This window comes from Macaca nemestrina, chromosome 2 (assembly GCF_043159975.1).
Source record: "Macaca nemestrina isolate mMacNem1 chromosome 2, mMacNem.hap1, whole genome shotgun sequence".
Lineage (NCBI taxonomy): Eukaryota > Metazoa > Chordata > Mammalia > Primates > Cercopithecidae > Macaca > Macaca nemestrina.
In genome coordinates this window covers 53,951,281-53,974,202 of record NC_092126.1, presented here as the reverse complement: position 1 = coordinate 53,974,202, position 22,922 = coordinate 53,951,281, and the positions used below count along the sequence as shown (strand labels likewise).

General features: G+C 37.2%; 3 protein-coding genes across 15 annotated transcripts in view; 2 read left to right on the top strand and 1 right to left on the bottom strand.

Annotated features, from left to right (window-relative positions):
* Positions 1 to 4,130, top strand: part of LOC105463695 (purinergic receptor P2Y12) — a 46,064-nt gene extending 41,934 nt beyond the window's left edge. For both annotated transcript variants that reach the window (XM_011710912.3, XM_011710913.3), the window contains 2 exons: positions 211 to 375; positions 2,116 to 4,130. In XM_011710912.3, the coding sequence (XP_011709214.2) occupies positions 2,130 to 3,158 (1,029 nt within the window). In that variant the 5' untranslated portion in view covers positions 211 to 375; positions 2,116 to 2,129 and the 3' untranslated portion in view covers positions 3,159 to 4,130. The remainder of the gene's footprint in view (positions 1 to 210; positions 376 to 2,115) is intronic.
* The window catches only part of LOC105463701 (mediator complex subunit 12L), a 338,063-nt gene that overhangs the window by 90,625 nt on the left and 224,516 nt on the right, over positions 1 to 22,922 (bottom strand). The gene's annotated exons all lie outside the window — the stretch shown is intronic.
* Positions 11,741 to 14,859, top strand: LOC105463696 (purinergic receptor P2Y13). Its single transcript, XM_011710915.3, has 2 exons — positions 11,741 to 11,822; positions 12,297 to 14,859. Exons 1-2 carry the CDS (start codon positions 11,775 to 11,777, stop codon positions 13,311 to 13,313), a joined length of 1,065 nt encoding a protein of 354 aa, XP_011709217.2. The 5' UTR covers positions 11,741 to 11,774; the 3' UTR covers positions 13,314 to 14,859.

The window sequence follows — 22,922 nt, the reverse complement described above, 5'->3', positions numbered from 1 at the left end:
GCAGGTTTCAGCAAAAAGCCACAAGATTTTAAATTGCTTTTTAAAAGATGACTTCTCAGCCATCCTCATCCCACATTTCCTGGGAAATAAAAGCAGAAGTCCTAAAAGAGGAGAGAGAGAAATTCAGTGTCTGCATAGCTTTGAGTCCAGTGTCTGAAGACAATCTCTGATTGTAAAGCCCTCTCTTCCTCTCCTTCTATTTCTCTATAGAACACTCAAGACTTTACTGATGAAAACTCAGGAAATTCTCTATCACAAAGAGGTTTGGCAACTAAACTAAGACATTAAAAGGAAAATACCAGATGCCACTCTGCACGTTGCAATAACTACTATTTACTGGATACATTCAAATCCTCCAGAATCAACGGTTATCAGGTAATGTTATTTCTACAAATACTTGACAAATATATGTATTTACACTCTGATATGTGTGTATATTTTTGTCCAAGTTTCTCTTAAAATTGTAAACCTTAATAACTAACAATGCAAGCATGTATTTGGAATAAAAATAAAAATTAAAATAGAAGTCTAACTAATGTCAGAGACAACTATTAATTAACCTCTTCATTAAGAAAAATTATATAAAGCATAGAAATAAAATATAAATGGTCTTAGTTACCTTGCCTCAAGTATAAAATGAGATTTAAATACAGATAAAGGGAGCTGAAATTCTCAATGTCAAGAATACTTGTTAAATAACTTACAGATTTAGCAAAATGTATATTCACAAAGTCAAATTTCCAAAAGTGTCAGGGATGACCTAAGACCATACAGCAGTAGCAGGGAAGGTTAAAATCATTGATCTTGTATTACAAAGTATTAGGTTTTGTTTAGTATTATTTTAAAGTGCTAAATAGGTGAGGAGATGTTGAAAATTGAAGCCATACTGTGACAACATGATTCTTAATCATTTTCTTTCCATAGTTAAGGATAGAAAGGAATTCCACGGACATTTTGGGAAATTTAAGTGCTACATTCATTTATCTAAATATATCTTACATGAAAGTTATTTTTTTAAATTTGTTATTTGTACTTTGAATATATCTCTGATTAAGAATATTTTACGTAGAATCAATTTCATTTGTCTCTGGTGAAATAAAAAGATTACAAACATCATTTCAAATTTCTAAGATGTAGATGCCATATAGCACATTCGAATCACTTGTTAGTTTTCTTTACAGCTGTCTATTGTGGTAATAACCTATATCTTATTTTAGCTACCATTACACACTCCACAAATCTGGAAAGTATGCCCTGTTTTGAGGAATGCCAACTCATGACCATATATACACAGGCCATTTGTCTCTCATTTTTTTTTTTACTGTTTTAAAATGTACACTGAATGATATTCAAGAAAATGTATGCAGCAACTTCAAAACACTGAGCAAAGTTGGAAATAAGATATACACGGGTTAAAATATTTGAAGCAGAATAATGAATCTCTGTGAGGCCAATTTTTGAATGAGTGACTGGGCAATACAGAGGCAGGAATATCTTCCAAATATAAAGAAAAAAGGTTCAGCTTTTTTTTTTTTTTTTTACTGATTCAGTATTTTATTTATTTAATAAGTTTCCCAAGAGTAGTTTATACCAATTGCTTCCCCCTTTTTTATTACTTTAGGATTCTAATGGGCAATTATCCATCATTTCTCTCTCAAATGTTTTGACGGTACTACAGGAAAAGAAGCTCAGAAATAAGGATGGTGGGGGAAAAAAGACTGTGAATAGAAACCAAAAAGCTAAAAGGCATGGAGGGGAAGCTAGAGAAGGGTAAAGCACAGCCCCATTATTTCTCTTCTAGCTTTTGCATATAAATATGAGTGAGCTCTGAGTCAAAATGTGCTTTAAGAGGGAAATATTCAACAAATAAAAAAATACTAAGCATCTATAACTTCACATATTATACTTCACATCATTTCTCTTCAGCAGAGATGCAGTATTTGCTGCAATGAAATATTTTGGGATTCAGTTTTCTGTGTTCCTACTAACTACTACAATGAAGATGAGAAACCTCAACTTTCAGAGAAGGCTGTGTCCAAAAAAGTTACACACAGAAGTAACAGCAACAGTAACTACCTCAGGCTGAAAATAACCATCCTCTCTCTTGTTCTCTAGGTAACCAACAAGAAATGCAAGCCATCGACAACCTCACGTCTGCGCCTGGGAACACCAGTCTGTGCACCAGAGACTACAAAATCACCCAGGTCCTCTTCCCACTGCTCTACACTGTCCTGTTTTTTGTTGGACTCATCACAAATAGCCTGGCGATGAGGATTTTCTTTCAAATTCGGAGTAAATCAAACTTTATTATTTTTCTTAAGAACACAGTCATTTCCGATCTTCTCATGATTCTGACTTTTCCATTCAAAATTCTTAGTGATGCCAAACTGGGAACAGGACCACTGAGAACTTTTGTGTGTCAAGTTACCTCCGTCATATTTTATTTCACAATGTATATCAGTATTTCATTCCTGGGACTGATAACTATCGATCGCTACCAGAAGACCACCAGGCCATTTAAAACATCCAACCCCAAAAATCTCTTGGGGGCTAAGATTCTCTCTGTTCTCATCTGGGCATTCATGTTCTTACTCTCTTTGCCTAACATGATTCTGACCAACAGGCGGCCAAGAGACAAGAATGTGAAGAAATGCTCTTTCCTTAAATCAGAGTTCGGCCTAGTCTGGCATGAAATAGTAAATTACATCTGTCAAGTCATTTTCTGGATTAATTTCTTAATTGTCATTGTATGTTACACACTCATTACAAAAGAACTGTACCGGTCATATGTAAGAACAAGGGGTGTAGGTAAAGTCCCCAGGAAAAAGGTGAACGTCAAAGTTTTCATTATCATTGCTGTATTCTTTATTTGTTTTGTTCCTTTCCATTTTGCCCGAATTCCTTATACCCTGAGCCAAACCCGGGATGTCTTTGACTGCGCCGCTGAAAATACTCTGTTCTATGTGAAAGAGAGTACTCTGTGGTTAACTTCCTTAAATGCATGCCTGGATCCGTTCATCTATTTTTTCCTTTGCAAGTCCTTCAGAAATTCCTTGATAAGTATGCTGAAGTGCCCCAATTCTGCAACATCTCAGTCCCAGGACAATAGGAAAAAAGAACAGGATGGTGGTGACCCAAATGAAGAGACTCCAATGTAAACATATTAACTGAGGAAATATGTCAATCTCTTTGCGTTCAGAACTCATTAAAGCAAAGTGCTACGTAAAAATATTAACTGACGAAGAAGCAACTGAGTTAATAACAATGACTCTTAAAACAAGTAATAGAAGATTTACAAAAGCAATTTTCATTTACCTTTCCAGTATGAAAAGCTATGTTAAAATATAGAAAACTAATCTAACCTGTAGCTGTATAGTATCAAAACAAATGACATCCAATTGGCAGGCTGCATGCAAAACTACACAGAATTCACGTTTTGCAGAGTTTTGCCAAAATGAGTAATCATATAATATCTACCGTAATGTTTAAAATACATTATTGCTCACGATTTTATTTCTTCATAATCAACTAAGGAAGAATTATCAATTGGATACAATCTTCTTACAAAAAATGACACTTAAAATGTATATATATCCTAGCCCCTAACCAAATCCTGACCTATTGGGATACTTATAAAAATTTGAGTAAGTGGGATACACAAAGAATAATAACTATTAACTTTTAATTATGAGCAAAAACCTAAGGGTTAAATTTAAACTAATTGAAACTGTATTTGATTGGACTTAATTTTTTTGTTTATTAAGAAGACACTTGAAGAAGACCTTTACAATAAAGAGAAGAAATATCAAAGTCATTAAAATAAGGAGAGTTACTTTTATGATATTCTAACACTAAACAATATAGAAATATTTCCTTAGTTCTAGAGAAACTAGTTTTACTAATTTTTTACAACCTCAATAATACCATCATTGACACTTACCTTTATTAACTAGCTTCTAGAAAATACCTGCTAATTAGGTTAATGAACATTTTATGTTAGTGAAAAAAATTAATTAAATATGATTACAAAGTTGCACAGCATAACTACTGAAAGTGATTGATCCATTTGTAATTATTTGTTTGTACTGGTGTGTATAAAATACAAAATTTACATTAAACTCTAAATCACCCTTTGGTGTAAATTCTTTGTTGAAAGATATTAGATACCATGACACACCTTACCATATACAACTACATCGAATCCAGTTAAGAAAGAACTAATGCCAACACTTTTATTACATGTTATTGTGCAAAGTCTCTTCTAAAGATGACATCTCATTTCAATAAGTTCAAATGTAAATGATAAAACAGGTCAGACTTATGACATGCAGTCTAATTCTACACAAGACATATTCGCTATTTTAACATAAACAAAACATATAACACATGTGGAAGTTTACATCACTTATCTCAATTTTGTATGATCCTCAGAGGTGACTCTCAAAGGAGGAACAGATATCAACACCTAAATATAATGCCAGAAGAAATAAAAGGGTGTATTGTTGTATAAAGTTCACTGAACTTTAATAATAATCACTTTTATCGAAACCCTCCACAACCTCTGCTGAGTTCTATTTCAGTACGAAGCTGAACTCATTTAACTACTAAGTGGTATTTATTTCCAACCAGCCACATTTCCTTCTCTGGCACCACTAAAAGTGAGCACTTAGTGTCAATGGAGATATAGGGACAGTTCATATAGTATATAACCTATATACTGCTGGGATAAACAGCACTAACAATTTCTGCTATGTAGACTAATATAGTTCACTCTAAAATCATATGCATAAATTTATATGTTCTATAGGAATACCAGGATATTTGAGGTAGAAGATAATCTAGAGATCAACTAATCTAACCTTCTTCTTTTGCATATAACAGAAATGAAAGGCAGACTTATCCTTCCACCCATCCAAGTCAGGGGTAGAGGCATGGATTGAAATCGACTACTTCACAGTGTCATGGAGGTCAGATGTTGGGAGACTGCAGAGTGGACACAAACTACCCCAAAAATCTTTGTCACTGAGATGACAATTTCCACAAGAAAGGAAATAAACAAATGCTAATAGTAATATGGTATTTTAGTAAAAATAACTGAAAGTATTTGGAATTACTTATGTTTCATGGGTATGTATATATGCCATAGAAATTTTACATAAAACTCTAAAATCACACTTTGCTGGGATTTCTTTATTCAGATAACTTAGACATCATATACACCTACATCAAACTAAACCCATTAAAAACAGTGTGAGAGTATTTATGGATTGCTCATTATACATAAAACACACCACTATCTCTAGTTTTTGGCATATTAATATATACATTAACCCCACATTTCACAGTTTTTTGTGTTTTTTTTTTTGGAGATGGAGTCTCGCTCTGTCGCCCAGGCTGGAGTGGAGTGGCACGATCTCGGCTCACTGCAAGCTCCGCCTCCTGGGTTCACACCATTCTCCTGCCTCAGCCTCCCAAGTAGCTGGGACTACAGGCACATGCCGCCATGCCTGGCTAAATTTTTTTTTTTTGTATTTTTAATAGAGATGGGGTTTCACAGTGTTAGCCAGGATGGTCTCGATCTCCTGACCTTGTGATCCGCCCGCCTCGGCCTCCCAAAGTGCTGGGATTACAGGTGTGAGCCACCACGCCCGGCCCACAGTAAGTTTTATTTTTTTAAATGAAGCCAAATTCTGTAGACTCAGGTCCAGACGTGAAAAGTTCAAAAAATGAGACAACAAAATGTAGTCTTGCCCATAGCCTCAGTGGCTTACAAGTCCTAAAGGTATTGGTTATTGACAGTTTTTCTCAGTGATTTCTTACAGAAAAGGTCTAAAGCAGGTGTTGGCAAACTATAGCCCATAGGCCAAATCCTAGCCCACTGCCTATTTTTGTACAGCTTGGGATTTAGGAATGTTTTGTTTTCATTTTTGTTTTTAATTATTATGGATACACGACAGCTGTACATATTTATGGGAGTAGAATGACAGTTACCAGAGAGTCATGGGGAAGGAGGGTTATAGGGACTGGTAAATGAGTACAAAAATACAGTTAGTGAGAAGGAATAATATCTAGTGTTCCATAGCACAACAGGGTGACTACAGTTAAAAATAATATATTGTATATTTCAAAGTAACTCAAAGAGTGGTTCCTAACAGAAAGAAATGAATGCCTGAGGTGATGGATATCCCAGTTACCCTGATTTGCCCATTACACACTGTACACTTATGTAAATAATATCATTTGTACCCCTTTTCAAATGTTTGTGAGGAAAAAAATCAAATGAATAAAATTTCATGCCGAATGAAATTTATATGAAATTCAAATTTCAATGTCCATAAATAAGGTTTTATTGGAACACAACTATTCAGGTTTTATCTACGGCTGCTTTCATGCTATGACAGAGCTGAGTTGCTTTGATGTAGACTGCATGGCTCACAAAACCGAAGTATTTTCTAACTGGCTCTATAAAAAAAAGAAGACTGGGGAACCTGGCACAGGCTCACACTTGTAATCCCAGCACTTTGGGAGGCCGAGGCAGGCAGATCACCTGAGGCCAGGAGTTTGAGACCAGTCTGGCCAACATGGTGAAGCCCTGTCTCTACTAAAATAATTCAAATTAGCCAGGCATGGTGGTGGGCACCTGTAGTCCCCGCTACTCAGGAGGCTGAAGTAGGAGAATCGCTTGAACACAGGAGGGTGCAGTGAGCCGAGACCCAGCCACTGTACTCCAGCCTGGGCAACAGAGTGAGACTCCATCTCTAAATAAATAAATGAATAAAAATTTAAAGAGAAGACTGCTTCTCCCTGGACCAGTACTTTAAAAACAGGCAAAAAAAAAAGCCTTTTTGGGGGGGAGAAAAAAAAAAAAAACCTCTCTTTTTGTACCTAGGTGTTTCAGTCGTTTTTTCACTGAAAACATCTGATCCCTATTCACTGCCAACACTCAAAGTGTGATTATAATACTGCCAGTGGGAACTAAAGATGTGGAAATACACTTAATAATCAATAGGCAGTGAGAAATCACCTGATTTTTTTTTTATGATTTTTTTTTTTAATGGAGCAAGAGCATGAAAAGGCAATTTCCAGGAGAAATACAAATGGCAAAAACTATGAAAAAACACATATCATCAATAAGGAAATAAATTTATATTTATATTACATGTATTTTTCACTTACAGGTTTCAAATTAATTTAAAATATATTTTTTCTTTTTTTGAGACAGAGTCTTATTCTGTCACCCAGGCTAGAGTGCAGTGGCGTGATCTCAGCTCACTGCAACCTCTGCCTCCCGGGTTCAAGCAATTCTCTGCTTCAGCCTCCTGAGTAGCTGGGATTACAGGCACCTGCCACCATGCCTGGCTTATTTTTGTATTTTTAGTAGAGACAGGGTTTCACCATCTTGGCCAGGCTGATCTTGAACTCCTGCCTTCATGATCCACCCGCCTTGGCCTCCCAATGTGCTAGGATTACAGGCGTGAGCCACCGTGCCCGGCAAAGAATCCCACTCCTAATGGAACTATAAATTGGTACAATCTTTCTGGAAAACTATTTGAAAATATCATTTAATATTTTGACAACTTTTTCCGAGAAGAAGGACTGAGTCAATAATCCTTCTTCTAGGAAACTTCCTACAAATATGTTAGAAAAAATGCTCAAAAATATATGGACACATACACACTCTATAGCATTGTTTTTAATAGAGAAAAACTATTATTGTAAACAAACTACATGCCCATCAGTTGCAGCTTAACTATGTTAAATGTATGTAGCATAACTGCCTTTAAATTTGATTGGCATGTCATTAGAGATATGCAGATCAAAACCACAATGAGACACCATCTCACACCAGTTAGAATGGCTATTATTTAAAAGTCAAAAAATAACAGATACTAGTGAGGTTGTGGAGAGAAGGGAACACTTATATACTACTGGTGGGAAAGTAAATTAGTTCAGCCACTGTGGAAAGCAGTTTGGCTTTTCTCAAAGGACTTAAAACAGAATTACCATTTGACCCAGCAATCCCATGATTGGGTATATACATAAAGGAATACGCATCATTCTATCATACAGACACATGCAAGTGTATGTTCAACACAGCATTATTCACAAAAGCAAAGACATGGAATCAACCTAAATTCTCATCATTGGTAGAATGGATAAAGAAAATGCGGTACATATACACCATGGAATACTATGCAGCCATACAAAAGAAAGAGATCATGTCCTTTGCAACAACATAGATGAAGCTGGAGGCCATTATTCTAAGCAAACTAACATAGGAACAGGAAACCAAATACCACATGTTATCACTTATAAGTGGGAGCTAAACACTGAATTTATATGGACACAAAGAAGGAAACAACAAACACCAGGACCTACATTGAGGGTGGTGGGAGGAGGGTAAGGACTGAAAAATTACCTAGCCGGTACTATGCTTATTACCTGGGTGACAAAATAATCTGTACACCAAACCCCTGCAAAACACAATTTACCTATGTAACAAACCTGCACGTGTACCCCTGAACCTAAGTTAAAAAAGAAAAACCAGGTCAGTCTACATGTACTAACATGGAATGAAACAAAAATCCAATATGTAAATAAATGTAAATATATTTGTACAAGTATAATGGCATGTATATGTAAGGGGTACTAACTTTCACTTTCTATTACATGTTTGTATTTCAATTTTTAAACATATAATTTCCTTTTATAATAAAAATGTGAAATATTAAATGTTTCAAATAGCAGTGAATTTATTGTCTATCTCTAGTTACATGTAGATATTTTCTACTATTGTTCTTATTCAGAAAAATAGATTGCTACATTAATAAAAAGTGTAACTTATTTCAGCTTATTATTACCACTTTTAGTTTACCACTTTTAGTTAGTCTTGTATGGAATTTTTAAAACAATTTCACATAATCTGACAAAGTACTGTGGGATACTTTGATGGGAAGTAAAAGTCTTTTCTAAGAGTATAGAAGTATAGGAGTTCCTACCTTCAATTTTCATCCCAAATGAAAGCAAATACTTCCTCATCTTTTCACATATTATTTATATGGTAATGGGCCTTGGACTGTCTATTTTGATCCAACTGAGAAATCCCAAATGAGACTACAAATGGAAATAGTAGTTTATTCCTAACTGGCTAAAGACTGATTTCTGGACTTTTCATTTTATCTTCTTTGTATCCCTTCTGATCACACTGCTTTCATTCAATTTACGTTGGCAGAAAGTTTCACAAGTCCATTAAACTTTGTGGCTGATTGTTTCCTTCTCACACATCAGTAACTTCCAGCTCAAGAACTCCAGAAACTGGCAAACAATTCCATTGTCACCCTATCTATGGCTTACTCGGAGGCAGGGAGTGAGGCAGGTTCCAAGCATGGGCTCTGGAATCAGACCCACCATGTGACTTTACAGCAGGTTTGGGTTGCATGATTCGGGGAAAACGGCTTAACTTCTGCATTCCTTTTTTCTCTTCTCTAAAAATGGGACCAATCTCTGGGGATTGTTAAGGATTAAATAAGATAATATAATCACTTAAAACAGTATAGCAAGTGAGACTTTACTGATTTTTAGCTACATATCCTTAGAGCCCTATAGGATCTTAAATGTTTAGTTTATACCCATTTGATAGTCTTCTAGCTTCTGGGATCTTTCACTGTATCTTCTTTGATCCTTCTCTCCTTTCGTGAGACATCACCATACATATGCACAACATTCCAATTGTCTTTCAATTTCATTTAACAAGAAACTTACATGATACCTACCACATGACAGACATTATTCTAATCACTAGTGAATGTTCACTGATTTTATTCTTTTAACAACAGTGTAAAGCAAATATTATTACTTATTTTATTGTAAAGATAAGGCAACCATTTCATAGTGAGCATAAGCAGCTTACCTAAGGTCACAAGAAAAGAAAGAATTGGAAAAAAGAATTGAGCCCAGGCACTCTGGCGCCTAGGCATTCTGCTGAGCAGTTCTCAGCTGTGCCCTCAAGGGCAAAAGGTCTCCCCAGCAGGCAACGGTGCTCCTGCAAACTAAGGAAAAATCAGCTAATACATAAGACGCACAAACATATAGAAATGAATGATCTATTGGACATTTACTGTGGTCAAACACTTTGACATCTAGCACATTTAAGAGAATCTATTTCCATAACTCTAGAAACAGGCACCATAAGTCAGTTCCTCTTTGCAAAGTTTCCCACACTTCAGTGTTTTGAAATTTGACCAAGAAGTGATTTCCAGTGTTCAGATTATGAAATTATCCTGCAGAGAATTTCTCTTGTTTAAAGAAAAACGATTCCAGATCTTCCTTTAGATTACGGATCTGGGGCTACAGGAAAATTTACAATTAATTTTGCAGGTTAAATTTCTCTACTTAAGAAATAAAGGATTTTTTTTTTTTTTACCTCTACTGAAGCAAACAAAAAGATATACATTTATGTTTAAGACATACATGTATGTTCCGTTACATTAGTGAAATCTTGAATCTATACTCCCATGGATTAATTTATTTCAGTCAAAGAGAAATTTTTCAAACTGTGCCATTATTGGGTAGTCTAATCAAAACTATTGGACATTGTATTGCCCATATTTTAAAATGTCCAGGGGTATATTAAGTTTTTATTCTCAGAATCCAAAGCCAAGCCACCCAAAACTTTGTGATCAACCAACACTACAGTCTCGTCTAACTCCATGGTAACACTTGCGGCAAGAAACATGAAATGAAACTCACCACGGAGAACTCCACATCCTCCATAAGATCTCCTAATTTCTGCTTTTCCTATGCCTACCTGGCAAGTAGATTTCGGCCAAGGACAACTTTCTCTATGCAAAAGCACCAATACATCTTTCCAAACTTGAAGAGAGTTAAAGGAAAAAATGGACAGATATTGGCCCAGTGTTGATTGATGAAATTCCTGAAGCCCTCTGCACTCATAATATACAAAGTACAGAAAAGATTTCCAAAAATGGCCCTCTACTAAGTGAAAGAGTATAATATCTCTAACCGGGTTTGCAATTCACTCCCATGGCAATGGGACTAAAAGTCACTAAAAGTGCCTCCTACATGTCAAGCACTATTCCAAGCAATCAATTCATTCTTAATAACACAGTGAGGTAGATGCTATTTTCAAACCCATTACACAGATGAGGAAATTGAGACTCAGAGCTGTTGAATCATTTGTCTATAATCTAATCACAGTTAACTGGTGGAACTGGGATTCTAACTCCAAAAATCTGGCTCTAATAGACTTCACCTCTTAGAAAATGTCATGTTAACTCTCAGAGATCTCAAAACCAGAAGACTAAGACAAATATCTACAAAAATAAATGTACTGTCCTCCTGAACACAAATTACTTGAAAATCCAGTTTACAAGGATACAGAAGATTATTCTGTCCGATTTTAGGTGGTCTTATTCTCCTACTTGATTGTAATTTGGGACTGTTTTCTTCATGTTTCTACTTCCCACTATATACAAGAGGCACTCAAAAACTTCACTGAACATGCAGATCAAGAAGATAAACTTCAAGAAAGTTATGATGAGGAAATTTAAAGATAATTGAAAATTAGCTTCTTTATTCAAGTCACAGATTAACAGTATGAAAATTTGAACTAAAAGAGAGTATTAACAAATGGCCCAAAGGTCTGAATATGAAGAGGTTCCCATGGGTCACATTACATAAGTAAAAATAAGGAAGGAAATCCACTATAAGAAAGCAGAACATTTGCTTCACATGATCTTTTGTAAGCTGAACTAATGACTGCCGCAAGAAGAAGACACAGAGAACTGAGTATCCTCCCAAAGGTGAATTTCAATTTTTATTATGAGTGTGCTTGCTTATATAAAAGGCAGAATATGCTTAAGGGAAAAAAGTGCTTTAAAGTTAATATTCTACAAACCATAGTTTATGAGCATAAGAAATTACATAATTTACAGCAATCTGATGTATTAGTAATAATTAATGATGTATTATCTCTTAAACAGTGTTTTGTTTTATGGCTAACAGTAGTACCTGTGAATGAGGTAGAACCTGTTATTTGGATTTCACAAGGATGTGAAAGTAATGATACTGTTAAAAGTACCAAAAATGTATTCTATGCTTTAAAAATTCTAGCCAGAAAACAGTATTTTCCTTCTCAATACATCTATTGAAAGTGTTGGATAAATGCAGGATGTTAATATGCTATAAACCTAAAGTCTGTTTTTAAAAAATAGCATTTGAAAATCATGAAGGGATTTTTGTCTTCTTTTGTTTGTATATATGTTTATTGGTAACAGGTGACGTTGGAAGCAATGAACACCACAGTGATGCATGGTTTTAACAGATCTGAGCGGTGCCCCAGAGACACTCGGATAGTACAGCTGGTATTCCCAGCCCTCTATACAGTGGTTTTCTTCACTGGCATCCTGCTGAACACTTTGGCTCTGTGGGTGTTCGTTCACATCCCCAGCTCCTCCACCTTCATCATCTACCTCAAAAACACTTTGGTGGCCGACTTGATAATGACACTCACGCTTCCTTTCAAAATCCTCTCTGACTCACACCTGGCACCCTGGCAGCTCAGAGCTTTTGTGTGTCGTCTCTCTTCGGTGATATTTTATGAGACCATGTATGTGGGCATCGTGCTGTTAGGTCTCATAGCCTTTGACAGATTCCTCAAGATCATCAGACCTTTGAGAAATATTTTCCTAAAAAAAACGGTTTTTGCAAAAACGGTCTCAGTCTTCATCTGGTCCTTTTTTTTCTTCATCTCCCTGCCAAATATGATCTTGAGCAACAAGGAAGCAACACCATCGTCTGTGAAAAAGTGTGCTTCCTTAAAGGGGCCTCTGGGGCTGAAATGGCATCAAATAGTAAATAACATATCCCAGTTTATTTTCTGGACTGTTTTTGTCCTAATGCTTGTGTTTTATGTGGTTATTGCAAAAAAAGTATACGATTCTTATAGAAAGTCCAAAAGTAAGGACAGAAAAAACAACAAAAAGCTGGAAGGCAAAGTATTTGTTGTCGTGGCTGTCTTCTTTGTGTGTTTTGCTCCATTTCATTTTACCAGAGTTCCATATACTTATAGTCAAACCAACAATAAGACTGACTGTAGACTGCAAAATCAACTATTTATTGCTAAAGAAACAACTCTCTTTTTGGCAGCAACTAACATTTGTATGGATCCCTTAATATACATATTCTTATGTAAAAAATTCACAGAAAAGCTACCATGTATGCGAGGGAGAAAGACCATAGCATCAAGCCAAGAAAATCATAGCAGTCAGACAGACAATATAACCTTAGGTTGACAATTGTACATAAGGTTAACCTCTATTTATTGATGAGACTTCAGTAGATAATGTAGAAATCAAATTTAATGAATAAGAAAAGATTGGAATAAATGCTCTCTTACATTATCCTAGTGTACAGAAAAGATTACATAAATTTTAACTCCACATACATCTATTCATAAGCTGAATGAACCATTACTAAGAGAATGCAACAGGACACAAATGGCCACTAGAGGTCATTATTTCAAGAGCATTTCACTTTAACACTTTGGAAAAGATTAAGGAGAATGTACATCCCTACAAACCTCCCCTCCAAACACCTTCTCACATTCTTTTCCACAATTCACACAACACTACTGCTTTTGTGCCCCGTAAATGTAGATATGTGCTGGAAAAAAAAAAAAAATGCCAAACTCCTGAAGTCCGTTGTTGAAAACTGCAGCCAGGGGTTAAAAGGGATGCAGATCTAAAGAGTCTGAGGAACTGAAGTGGGTCAGCAAGACCTCCAAAATCCTGGGTAAATGATTTTCTCCTTACAATTACAAACAGCCTCTTTCACATTACAATAATATACCATAGGAGGCACAAGCACCATTATTAAGCCTCTTTGCTTACACCTTAAGAGTGTACAATTCAAGTGTAAGAATGCTGTGTTAACTATTCTTTGGAATTCTCCTTTTGTCCAGCAAATACTCTAATGATGGTTAAACATGCCACCACTCAGCAATGCCTTCCTGGCATTGCCACAACCCCTATGCCCCTGCCCCACCCTCCTGGTTAAAAATAATTACTTCTACTGTTTGGGTGTGTGATAGGGTTCTCAGTGCAGATCCCCCTTTTCTAGTTAGCTATATTCTTGACTGTATCCCCTAAAAATGTTAAAGCTTCTTGAGAGACAGACATGCCAGGTTTTCTTGGTATCTCCCACAATACGCCCTCCAGTCCATGGTCTACAGATGTTTAAATAGAATTGCTGTTCTCGATCCACACAAAGATGGAATTGCCGACCCATTATCAGTAACATCCATATTGGGAGCTTTTTCAAAGGATGGTGACCTGTTTGTACTTATTTACCTTGGTACTTTTTCTTGCATCCTTTTGTGATTCAAAAAATAAAACGCAGCTTTCTGAAATGATGGATAAGAGTCTACATCTTCTAGAAAAAATACAGGAAGGAGTAGTTAAGCTCTGTAAATGTGCCATGAGCTCCAACACGAACATCATAAGGTGAAGCCCACGTTTTCTTCCATGGCCTCAACGACCCTAGAACTTGCCTACCTTTCTGGCCTTACCTCCTAGCTACTTACCCATCTCTTGAACTTTATACTCCTGTATACATTTCTAAGTTTCAGAAAATGCCACGCTCCATTCTGGGACTACACATGTATATTTCCCTCTGGTACACCTGGAAGACTCTTATCCATCTGTGAAACCCTATGTTGCCATCAAAAAATACTACCTGGCCAACATCCCACCATCACCTCAAACCCAATCACCCCCTCCTCTGTATGCTGTCACACCTATATTAATAAACTTATCACACTGCATTGTAATTATTCCCTCACCTTTGTATCTACTCTTTTAATAACCGATGTATATTTTTGAAAGGAGAGATTGTTTCACTGTGCAATCAATAAATGTTTGATAAAATAAAGCCCATTTGGTTTATTTTATGTATTAGAGAAGCAAAAGGGAAGCCAATTCTCATTGATCTTTTTATTATCCAAAGACAATATAAATTTATTGAAATGAAAGCTCAAGCTCTCTCCAGTTACTCTCCCATAACATGTATGTAGGGCCTGAAAATTGTGATGCTACTGGGTTCAGTAGTGAATGATCATGACAATAGCAGATCATGGAATAGCCAAATGCAAAGTTTTAAAGTTATTGACAAAAATCCTTTAGCTATGTACTATTGATAATGGTTAAGTAAAATGTGTAACTGTAGCATGTAAGAATCACCTTTAGAAAGTAAATACTCTTGATGTCTGATCATCATTCTCTCAAATAAAGGAATTAAATAATCATTACTACTAAGGATGTCTCAAATCTGTATTACCTCTACTAAGTACATTACACAGTCACAAGTAGACTATAATCTTGTAAATAACTGCATCTAAGCTACCTTTGCTAAATAGCGAGGTATGTTTTGTGGGGTAACCTATGTATTTTGCCTCTAATGACATTTTCAATCTCTACTTAATGTGGGTACACCTAAAGTATACAATTTTTAGGAAAGATCTTTCAAGATAAATTCCAAAAGCAAATCTGTCATCCATAAATACAAACACTTCATTCCATTATAATATTCCACTCAAAGCAGAGTGCCTGATCTGTAGAATAAAATAATCTATTGTATCAAGAACTTGGTGAAGAGGCATGGTAGAGATATCTTAAAATCACATTCACAAAATGAAGAACTTCCTAAACTAGTAATCACTAAGTTCTAAAATATTTTTAAAAAAACAAGATGCTACAATATAGCCATAAATGATATACCACAAAGAATAAAAGAAAATAGTAGCTTTGGATAGAATAGGTGAGCTCAGAATACAAAAGCTTTTCATCAAAAGTTAAAATGTAATTACTTTTATAAATAAATAGGATAAGATCTTCCCAATAACTTTCAAGAAAGAGCAGGGTTGAAGGGCGTGTAGTTCCCACACATGGCAGAATTCTTGAGAAACCAAGGAAAGAAACTGTAAAGTGGGAAGGATGAGGCAGAGAAGGAGTGAGAATTCTCAACTCATAGAAGCCAAAAGGTAGATAAAGTCATTATCTCATAATTTTAAAAGAATCATTCAATCTTACTAATCCCATTATTTATTACATTCCATATCCATTTAAAAGCTTTTCCTTTCATAACTTTCCAAGGTATTCTTTCTAAAATACTTAAACCTTACCCTGACATAAACTGTATTCCTTCAGCAAGTGAACAGATCAAAGTTCACACGGATCTTAGCAGAATATCCAGAGCAAAAAAACCCAAAGCCAGTATTATCTATTATTTAAGAAAAAACATACTTAGAAGACAGTAGCCCTACTAAGGAAAGCGCAGAATTTACAAATCATTGGAAGTACCCAGAAACATATCTCAAAATTTGAAATTTTACATAGAAACCAAATGTAGGTAATATGAATACAGAACACATGTGCTGTATTAGTTTGCAAATTTTAGTGGCTACCAGAATCAGCTGGAGGGAGTCTCAAAATACAGATTGTCAGACCCATCAAAACGACAAAAGCAGTACATCTGTCTCCTTTAATAATCCCAGGCAGGCTATGAAATGCTTATTATCTTCATTTTAGAGATCAAGAAGTTGAGAAACAGAAAGGCTAAGTAACTTGCATGAGGTCACAGAGCTTGCCATCTGCAGGAATGGGGCTTTAATTGAGACGTGGCTTCTACAGAGCTTGCCATCTGCAGGAATGGGGCTTTAATTGAGACGTGGCTTCTAAGCCCATATTCTTAACCACTGTATTTACAACCTCAGATCTAATTTTCTCAAGAGAATTCACAATTCCAGTTTCCCATGCTATAATTCCTGTTATTTACAGAACTTCTGTAGCCACCCCCATGCTCCCTGACCCCACAAAAACAATACATTTCTGTGTGGGTAGTAACCAGCCCAGATGCTGCCAGGTCTTAAGCCCTGACCTAGAGGCTAACGAGAACCTCCCAGGATCTTACCCAAGCAGCTCACACTCATTTCCTGAATGCCTGCTGTGTGCCAGGCTCTCTACAAAGATTATCATCTTTCTAATTCTTACTACAGTCGTATGAGACAGATACTACCAGGCTCTCCAGTTAAAAACAGGAACAAAACTGAAGCACAAAGTAAACATACACCTTGCCCATGGTGCACATCACTCACCAACAAATGGGGCAGAGCTGGGACTGAAACCCAGGCAGGTGGTCTCAAGACCAACACCTCAACTGCTCTGGTCACCACCTCTCTGTCATGTCAGACTTAGCAAAATTCCTCAAAGGCCCCACTAGGGAGAATGAGGAGGAGGTTTCTTTTTTTTTTTTTTTTTTTTTGAGACGGAGTCTTGCTCTGTCACCCAGGCTGGAGTGCAGTGGCCGGATCTCAGCTCACTGCAAGCTCCGCCTCCAGGGTTTACGCCGTTCTCCTGCCTCAGCCTCCCGAGTAGCTGGGACTACAGGCGCCTGCCACCTCGCCCGGCTAGTTTTTTTGTATTTTTTAGTAGAGACGGGGTTTCACCATGTTAGCCGGGATCGTCTCTCGATCTCCTGGCCTCGTGATCCGCCCGTCTCGGCCTCCCAAAGTGCTGGGATTACAGGCCTGAGCCACCGCGCCCGGCCAAGGAGGAGGTTTCTTAGAGGGGAAGAGAGAAGTCTCAACATGAATGGGCTTCAACAACCTTGGGGGTATGAATGATGCAATCGCGGCACCTACGATTACTTCAGGGGTCCCTCAAGCACTTGAGAGCTCAGGGGGAGTAAAATCCCCAAGAGTGGATTCATTTGTTCATTTAGCCAGTCATTCCTTCATCACCAACTTGAGTACAGGACCTTTTGTGTCTCTAGAAGGTGAACACTGGTAAGGAACACAGATGATAATGACTCGAGATGTGATAAGAGGTGTGAGAGACACACCACAGAAGTTCAAAGGAATAGGTAATTAATTCCACATGGAGAAAATGAAGACGGGTTCACAGGAGATGGAAATTTGAACTGGAACTTGAAGAAAACAGAGCATTCAAAAGGGAACCCTCCGGCACAATGGGCAGTTTCAAGGCAGGCTCAGGCAGGGGTGGAACTGTGTTGTGGTTGGACCCTCGTGAGGGTTGCAGGGGGCCTGAGCCTACACCACATGACATAGGGAATACATTTGGGACAAAGATGCAGGACTGTACAGCCAAGCACTGTACTGGGACATCTAGTCTTCACTAATGAGTCACTGAAGGTTTCTAAGGTGAAGAACCACATGTTCTGGGCTGTGCTTTAGGAAAATCAATTGACCAGCTATAGGATGATTCTAGACTGAAGGAAGAGCCAGTGGGGCCAGGTTAATTAAAGAGGTCTTCCATGTATGCAGGCAAGAATCATGGGGAAAACATCTGACATGGACCTTCCAGACATTCTCAGGAAGAGAGGTTTTAAGGTCAGAGTCCAAGACCATTGAAAGTGGGGGACTCTATGTAAAACATGTGATTAATATGTAAAACATATTAGCAATGGGATCCATAATGCCTCCACCCCCTTCTCCTCTAATTGAGGGTTGACTTCTCTCAGAATCATTAGCTTGAATGATTTGCTAGGTCATCATCACAGAAGCAGATTTGGGGTATGTTCCATTTGAGGCATCAGTGAGAGAGGTAGGGTCAAAGAGCCCACAGCTGGGCCAAAACATGGACCTTGGCCCCAAAAATAGAAATAGACTAGAGGTGGAGGGAATAGTCTTTTTTGAGACAGGGAGAGAAAAAGGAACGAGATGAGAACCCCAGAGGCCATACTACACAAGTCTCGTGGTCAGAACAGACAGAAGAGGAACAGGGGATGAGGCCTTGCAACTGGGAGGGCAGGTAGTGTTAGCGAATTAAAAGAAGAAACAGGAAGTCCAGTGTACTGAATACCAAGGAACAAGAGAGATTCAAGGAGGAAGGGATAGCAAACAGAATCATACACTCTAAAGAGGTCAAAAGTGATGAATCTACAACTATAAGGTCAATGATAACTCTAAAGTGGAGGTGGGGTGAGCTCCAGTTTGTGAATGAGAAGTGAGGAAGAAGAAGCAACTATTATCTTCCCATAATGGATAAGTCAGTTTAAAAGAGTTCCATGGGGGGCCAGATGCAGTGGCTCACACCTATAATCCCAGCACTTTGGGAGGCCGAGGCAAGTGAATTGCTTGAGCCCAGGAGTTTGAGACGAGCCTGGACAACATGGTGAAACCTCAACTCTATGAAAAATACAAAAAAAAAAAAAAATTAGCTGGGTCTGGTGGCGTGCACCCGTAGTCCCAGCAACTCGGGAGGCAAAGGTGGGAGAATCACTTGAGTTCAGGAGGTTGAGGCTGCAGTGACCCATGATCACACCACTGCACTCCAGCCTGGATGACAGAGCAAGACCCTGCCTCAAAAGAGTTCCATGGAGAAACAAATCAGCTTTTATATTAATTAGGCTTTTCCCAGGGATTTCTATGAACATGTAGAATAGTTATTTCCTATGCTATGATGTGCAGAGTGAACATGCTCCATGTGAAATAGCAAACAGAGAAGTACAAATCAAATAGTTGGGTGTAACCACACAGGCAAGAGAATCCAGCCTTGGTCAGAAATTGAGTGTACCACTGTTTTCAGTATCCATGTAACCTGGGTTTCTGCTTCCTCGCCTCTGTTCTCATTCTAATATGAAGTGCTTATAGAAAAAAATAAGATGGGAAGGATGGCACGGGGAGAAGAGATGGGGACACTAAGAGAAAATGGTAGGAATGGAAGTTGAGACAGTTGCGGGGAGTGATAAAAGGGAAAGAAAAAGGCAAGATAATATGAAAGAGAAAGGAAACTAAATTTAAAACTTAAAGAAGTAAACCAGTTCTTTAAAAATTACATAACTTGCTGAGCATGTGAACTTTTGCCACTCTTGTAATACAACTCAAACTGACAAATATAACGTGCTGAGGCATAATAATAGAATGTCCACCTTTATTTTTAAACTTCAGTTTAAACGTTAAATGTTTGTATATGACTTTACTTACTGGTGTCGATCTTAAGTAATTGTATCTCATGTATTTCTGAAGGGTTTTATAGCTTTGAGTTTTTTTTTAATATTAGCTTTATGTATTGACTTTATATCATATATACATATAATGTCACTGGTCTTTAAATCTTTGTTTTTTTATTCTATTTAACTGCACAGCTGAGTTTCCTAAGTCCAAAAATGCCCAAACTATGAGTGAATGAAACTTTAACCTGAACACAGTAACCCTACTGAGATGACCTCCGTTCTCTCCCCATATATTCTAACCTCAGCTTTTATAGATTCCCACAATTTTAGACAGTCTGGAATACAGAAGTCCAAACTTCCTCCTTTACAGGAGAAAAAAAACTGTCAAAAAAGATTATAAAAAGTATTTCAAGCAATCATCAGTTTGTCACTAATAGGAAACCAGGAGCTTTCTAAAAGCAACCAAAATTATGGATGTACCTTAACTTCTGAATTGAGGCATATCATTCCAACTCTACCATGCATCAGACACCCCATTCATTCCCTTGTTCTCCCTTCACCTTCTGACAAAAGACAAACTGCTCCTGTTTCCTTAAATGCCAACCAAGTTCCAAACACTGTGGAACTACCCTGTATATATTTACCCTGAATAGATTACCTCATTTAAGCTTTACAACCCTACATGCCAGGCATTCCCATTCTCATTTTCAGAAGAAGATATGCCTTGCCCAAAGTAAAAAATGCTACTAAGTGGAGATGCTCCAAATTGGAGTTTACCTGACCCCAATCACTAGTCTTGTCACAGCCAGACACTGCCTCTCGCACAAGCAAGATTTACAAAGCAATGAGATAGATTAAGTTGCCTAATATAGAAAGGAGTATCAGTAAAAGGACAACAGTCAGAGATGCAGCCTTATCTCCAGACTCAATCTCCAAACCACTCCCTTCCCTTTAATCAAATGAAGTTCTCATACCAGAAAAAGGTGTTTTGCATAAAGCAGACCTGATAGATACAAATAATTTCAAATGACAGATTAAACACAGTAATTCAAGCATAGGGACCCAATGATACCAATCTTGTCAAAGGACTGACTATTAAAGGGTTTCTGATAATTATACTCAGCACAAATTCTCAGCTACTGGATGTGAGCCACAATTAGAATGACTTGTGTACAGAGATGGAACAGTAAGATTTGGGCAAAGGTTTTACTATAATCCTTGTTGTGTGTTCCAGCCACATGGAAATGACCAACATGGGCATTCAAGAGAGATCACCTTGAGCTATGTTGCAATTAGATCCCTGCTTGTCTTTGTTTTGTAATAATGAGTTAGTGTTACTATAAAGGACTATGACGCCCTTTATATGTGCATTTTCCTTGAAGAAGAAACAGATACATCTGAGATTAGTGATACAGAAAAATGAGATTATAACACAAATACTATGCCTACCAACACCAGGAGGAAACACTGTCCCCAGGTCCACACCAATGCTGAAAAGCCAAAGAAAGAAGGGAGGAAAAAGTCATATGCCATGGAGAAACCACTAGAAGACCTAGGTTAGCCTTGGTAATACATTTGCTCAATGTCTCATACCAAGAAAGTGAGGATTCAGAATAAAGAGTTCATTTCAGAACTGAGAAAGGCTTACAAGTAATCTTACCTAATTTTAATTCCAGAAGACGTGACACTTTTTCTCCTTGAGCACCCCTGTCTCTTTAAGAATATACTTTGAAAAAAATCAATAAAATTACAGGAATTCTCATTTGAATTGAAGCCAGTTTGTTGTATTTTTGAGTAGAAGAGCTATGCTATGCAGACTCTGCCATTTTTCATGATGATTCATAAATAATAAATGAGGTACTGCTCGTAATTTGACATTTTACTGTTGTCAGTAAGTATGTTGGGGTGGGGAAGAGTATATGTGAAAAACAGTAATAATTTATAAATCTAGATGAAATCTAGTTAAACAATTCTTTCAATTTGTTCATAGTCTAAATATCTTTAAAAATAATGTTAGAAGGAAAAAAATCACCCTAGTATAAAAACAAAACAAACAAAAGTTTTTAAAGTTTTCTGGTGGCCAAGGCATGCGCGCGCGCGCACACACACACACACACCCCCACACACACACCCCCAGGATGTTCCATATTTAAAATAAATTTGGGATTTGTAAAGGCTAAACAAAATTAATAAAAGAGTGCCCCGCACTTAACAGGATTTTCCAATGAAATGGAAAGGAAATTATTGCTACAAAGATTCCCGGGGCTTTTATGAAATGTGAGACTTGCTATAAAAACCAGCAGGAAAAAAATTATGCAGGTTTACCTTTCGATTAAGTGAACAATAATAAAGTTATGGGTTGGCTGTTAGGTGCTCCTCGCATCAAAGTGTTACACTTTTTTCATGACTAAACATGTATTACTTCCCTTTTGGAATGTTAGGTAAGACCAGCTTTCACAAGTTCCAACTTGAGACTGGCATAATATAGCTTAAGACTAATGCATAAAGGCTGCCTCACGTTAACTTTTTTGTTACTATACTAAATTTGCACTGCCAGCGAACGAAACACTGAAACACACCAAGCCAGCTGTTATGCTACTGTTCCGGGCATGTTGCTTATAGAGGTATTGGGAAAGGAAAAAGTGCATTCTATCCCAAGCCCACCTCAGGAGAAAAAGGGGGCCACCTACTGTAGTGAAGGAACATCACCTTACTTCCTACATCATCACACATAAAGTTAAAGATGCCTCATTATACAGGAAAATTTCACAGGCCCCTCACAAGCCCTTCTTCACACTTAGAAGAACCTATGATAACCCTTTCACAGTAGGCCCCTCCCTTTTTTAAAAATGTCTTTATTCTTATAACAGAAGCCTGTCAAATATCTGTCAGAATAAGCTCCCTACTAAGATTTTACACACATCACTGGAAAT

Coding starts and splice junctions, on each gene's coding strand:
- LOC105463696 (XM_011710915.3), top strand. CDS start 11,775: ATGACTGCCGCAAGAAGAAGACACAGAGAACTGAGTATCCTCCCAAAG. Junction 11,823..12,296: donor AACTGAGTATCCTCCCAAAG/GTGAATTTCAAT, acceptor TATTGGTAACAG/GTGACGTTGGAAGCAATGAA.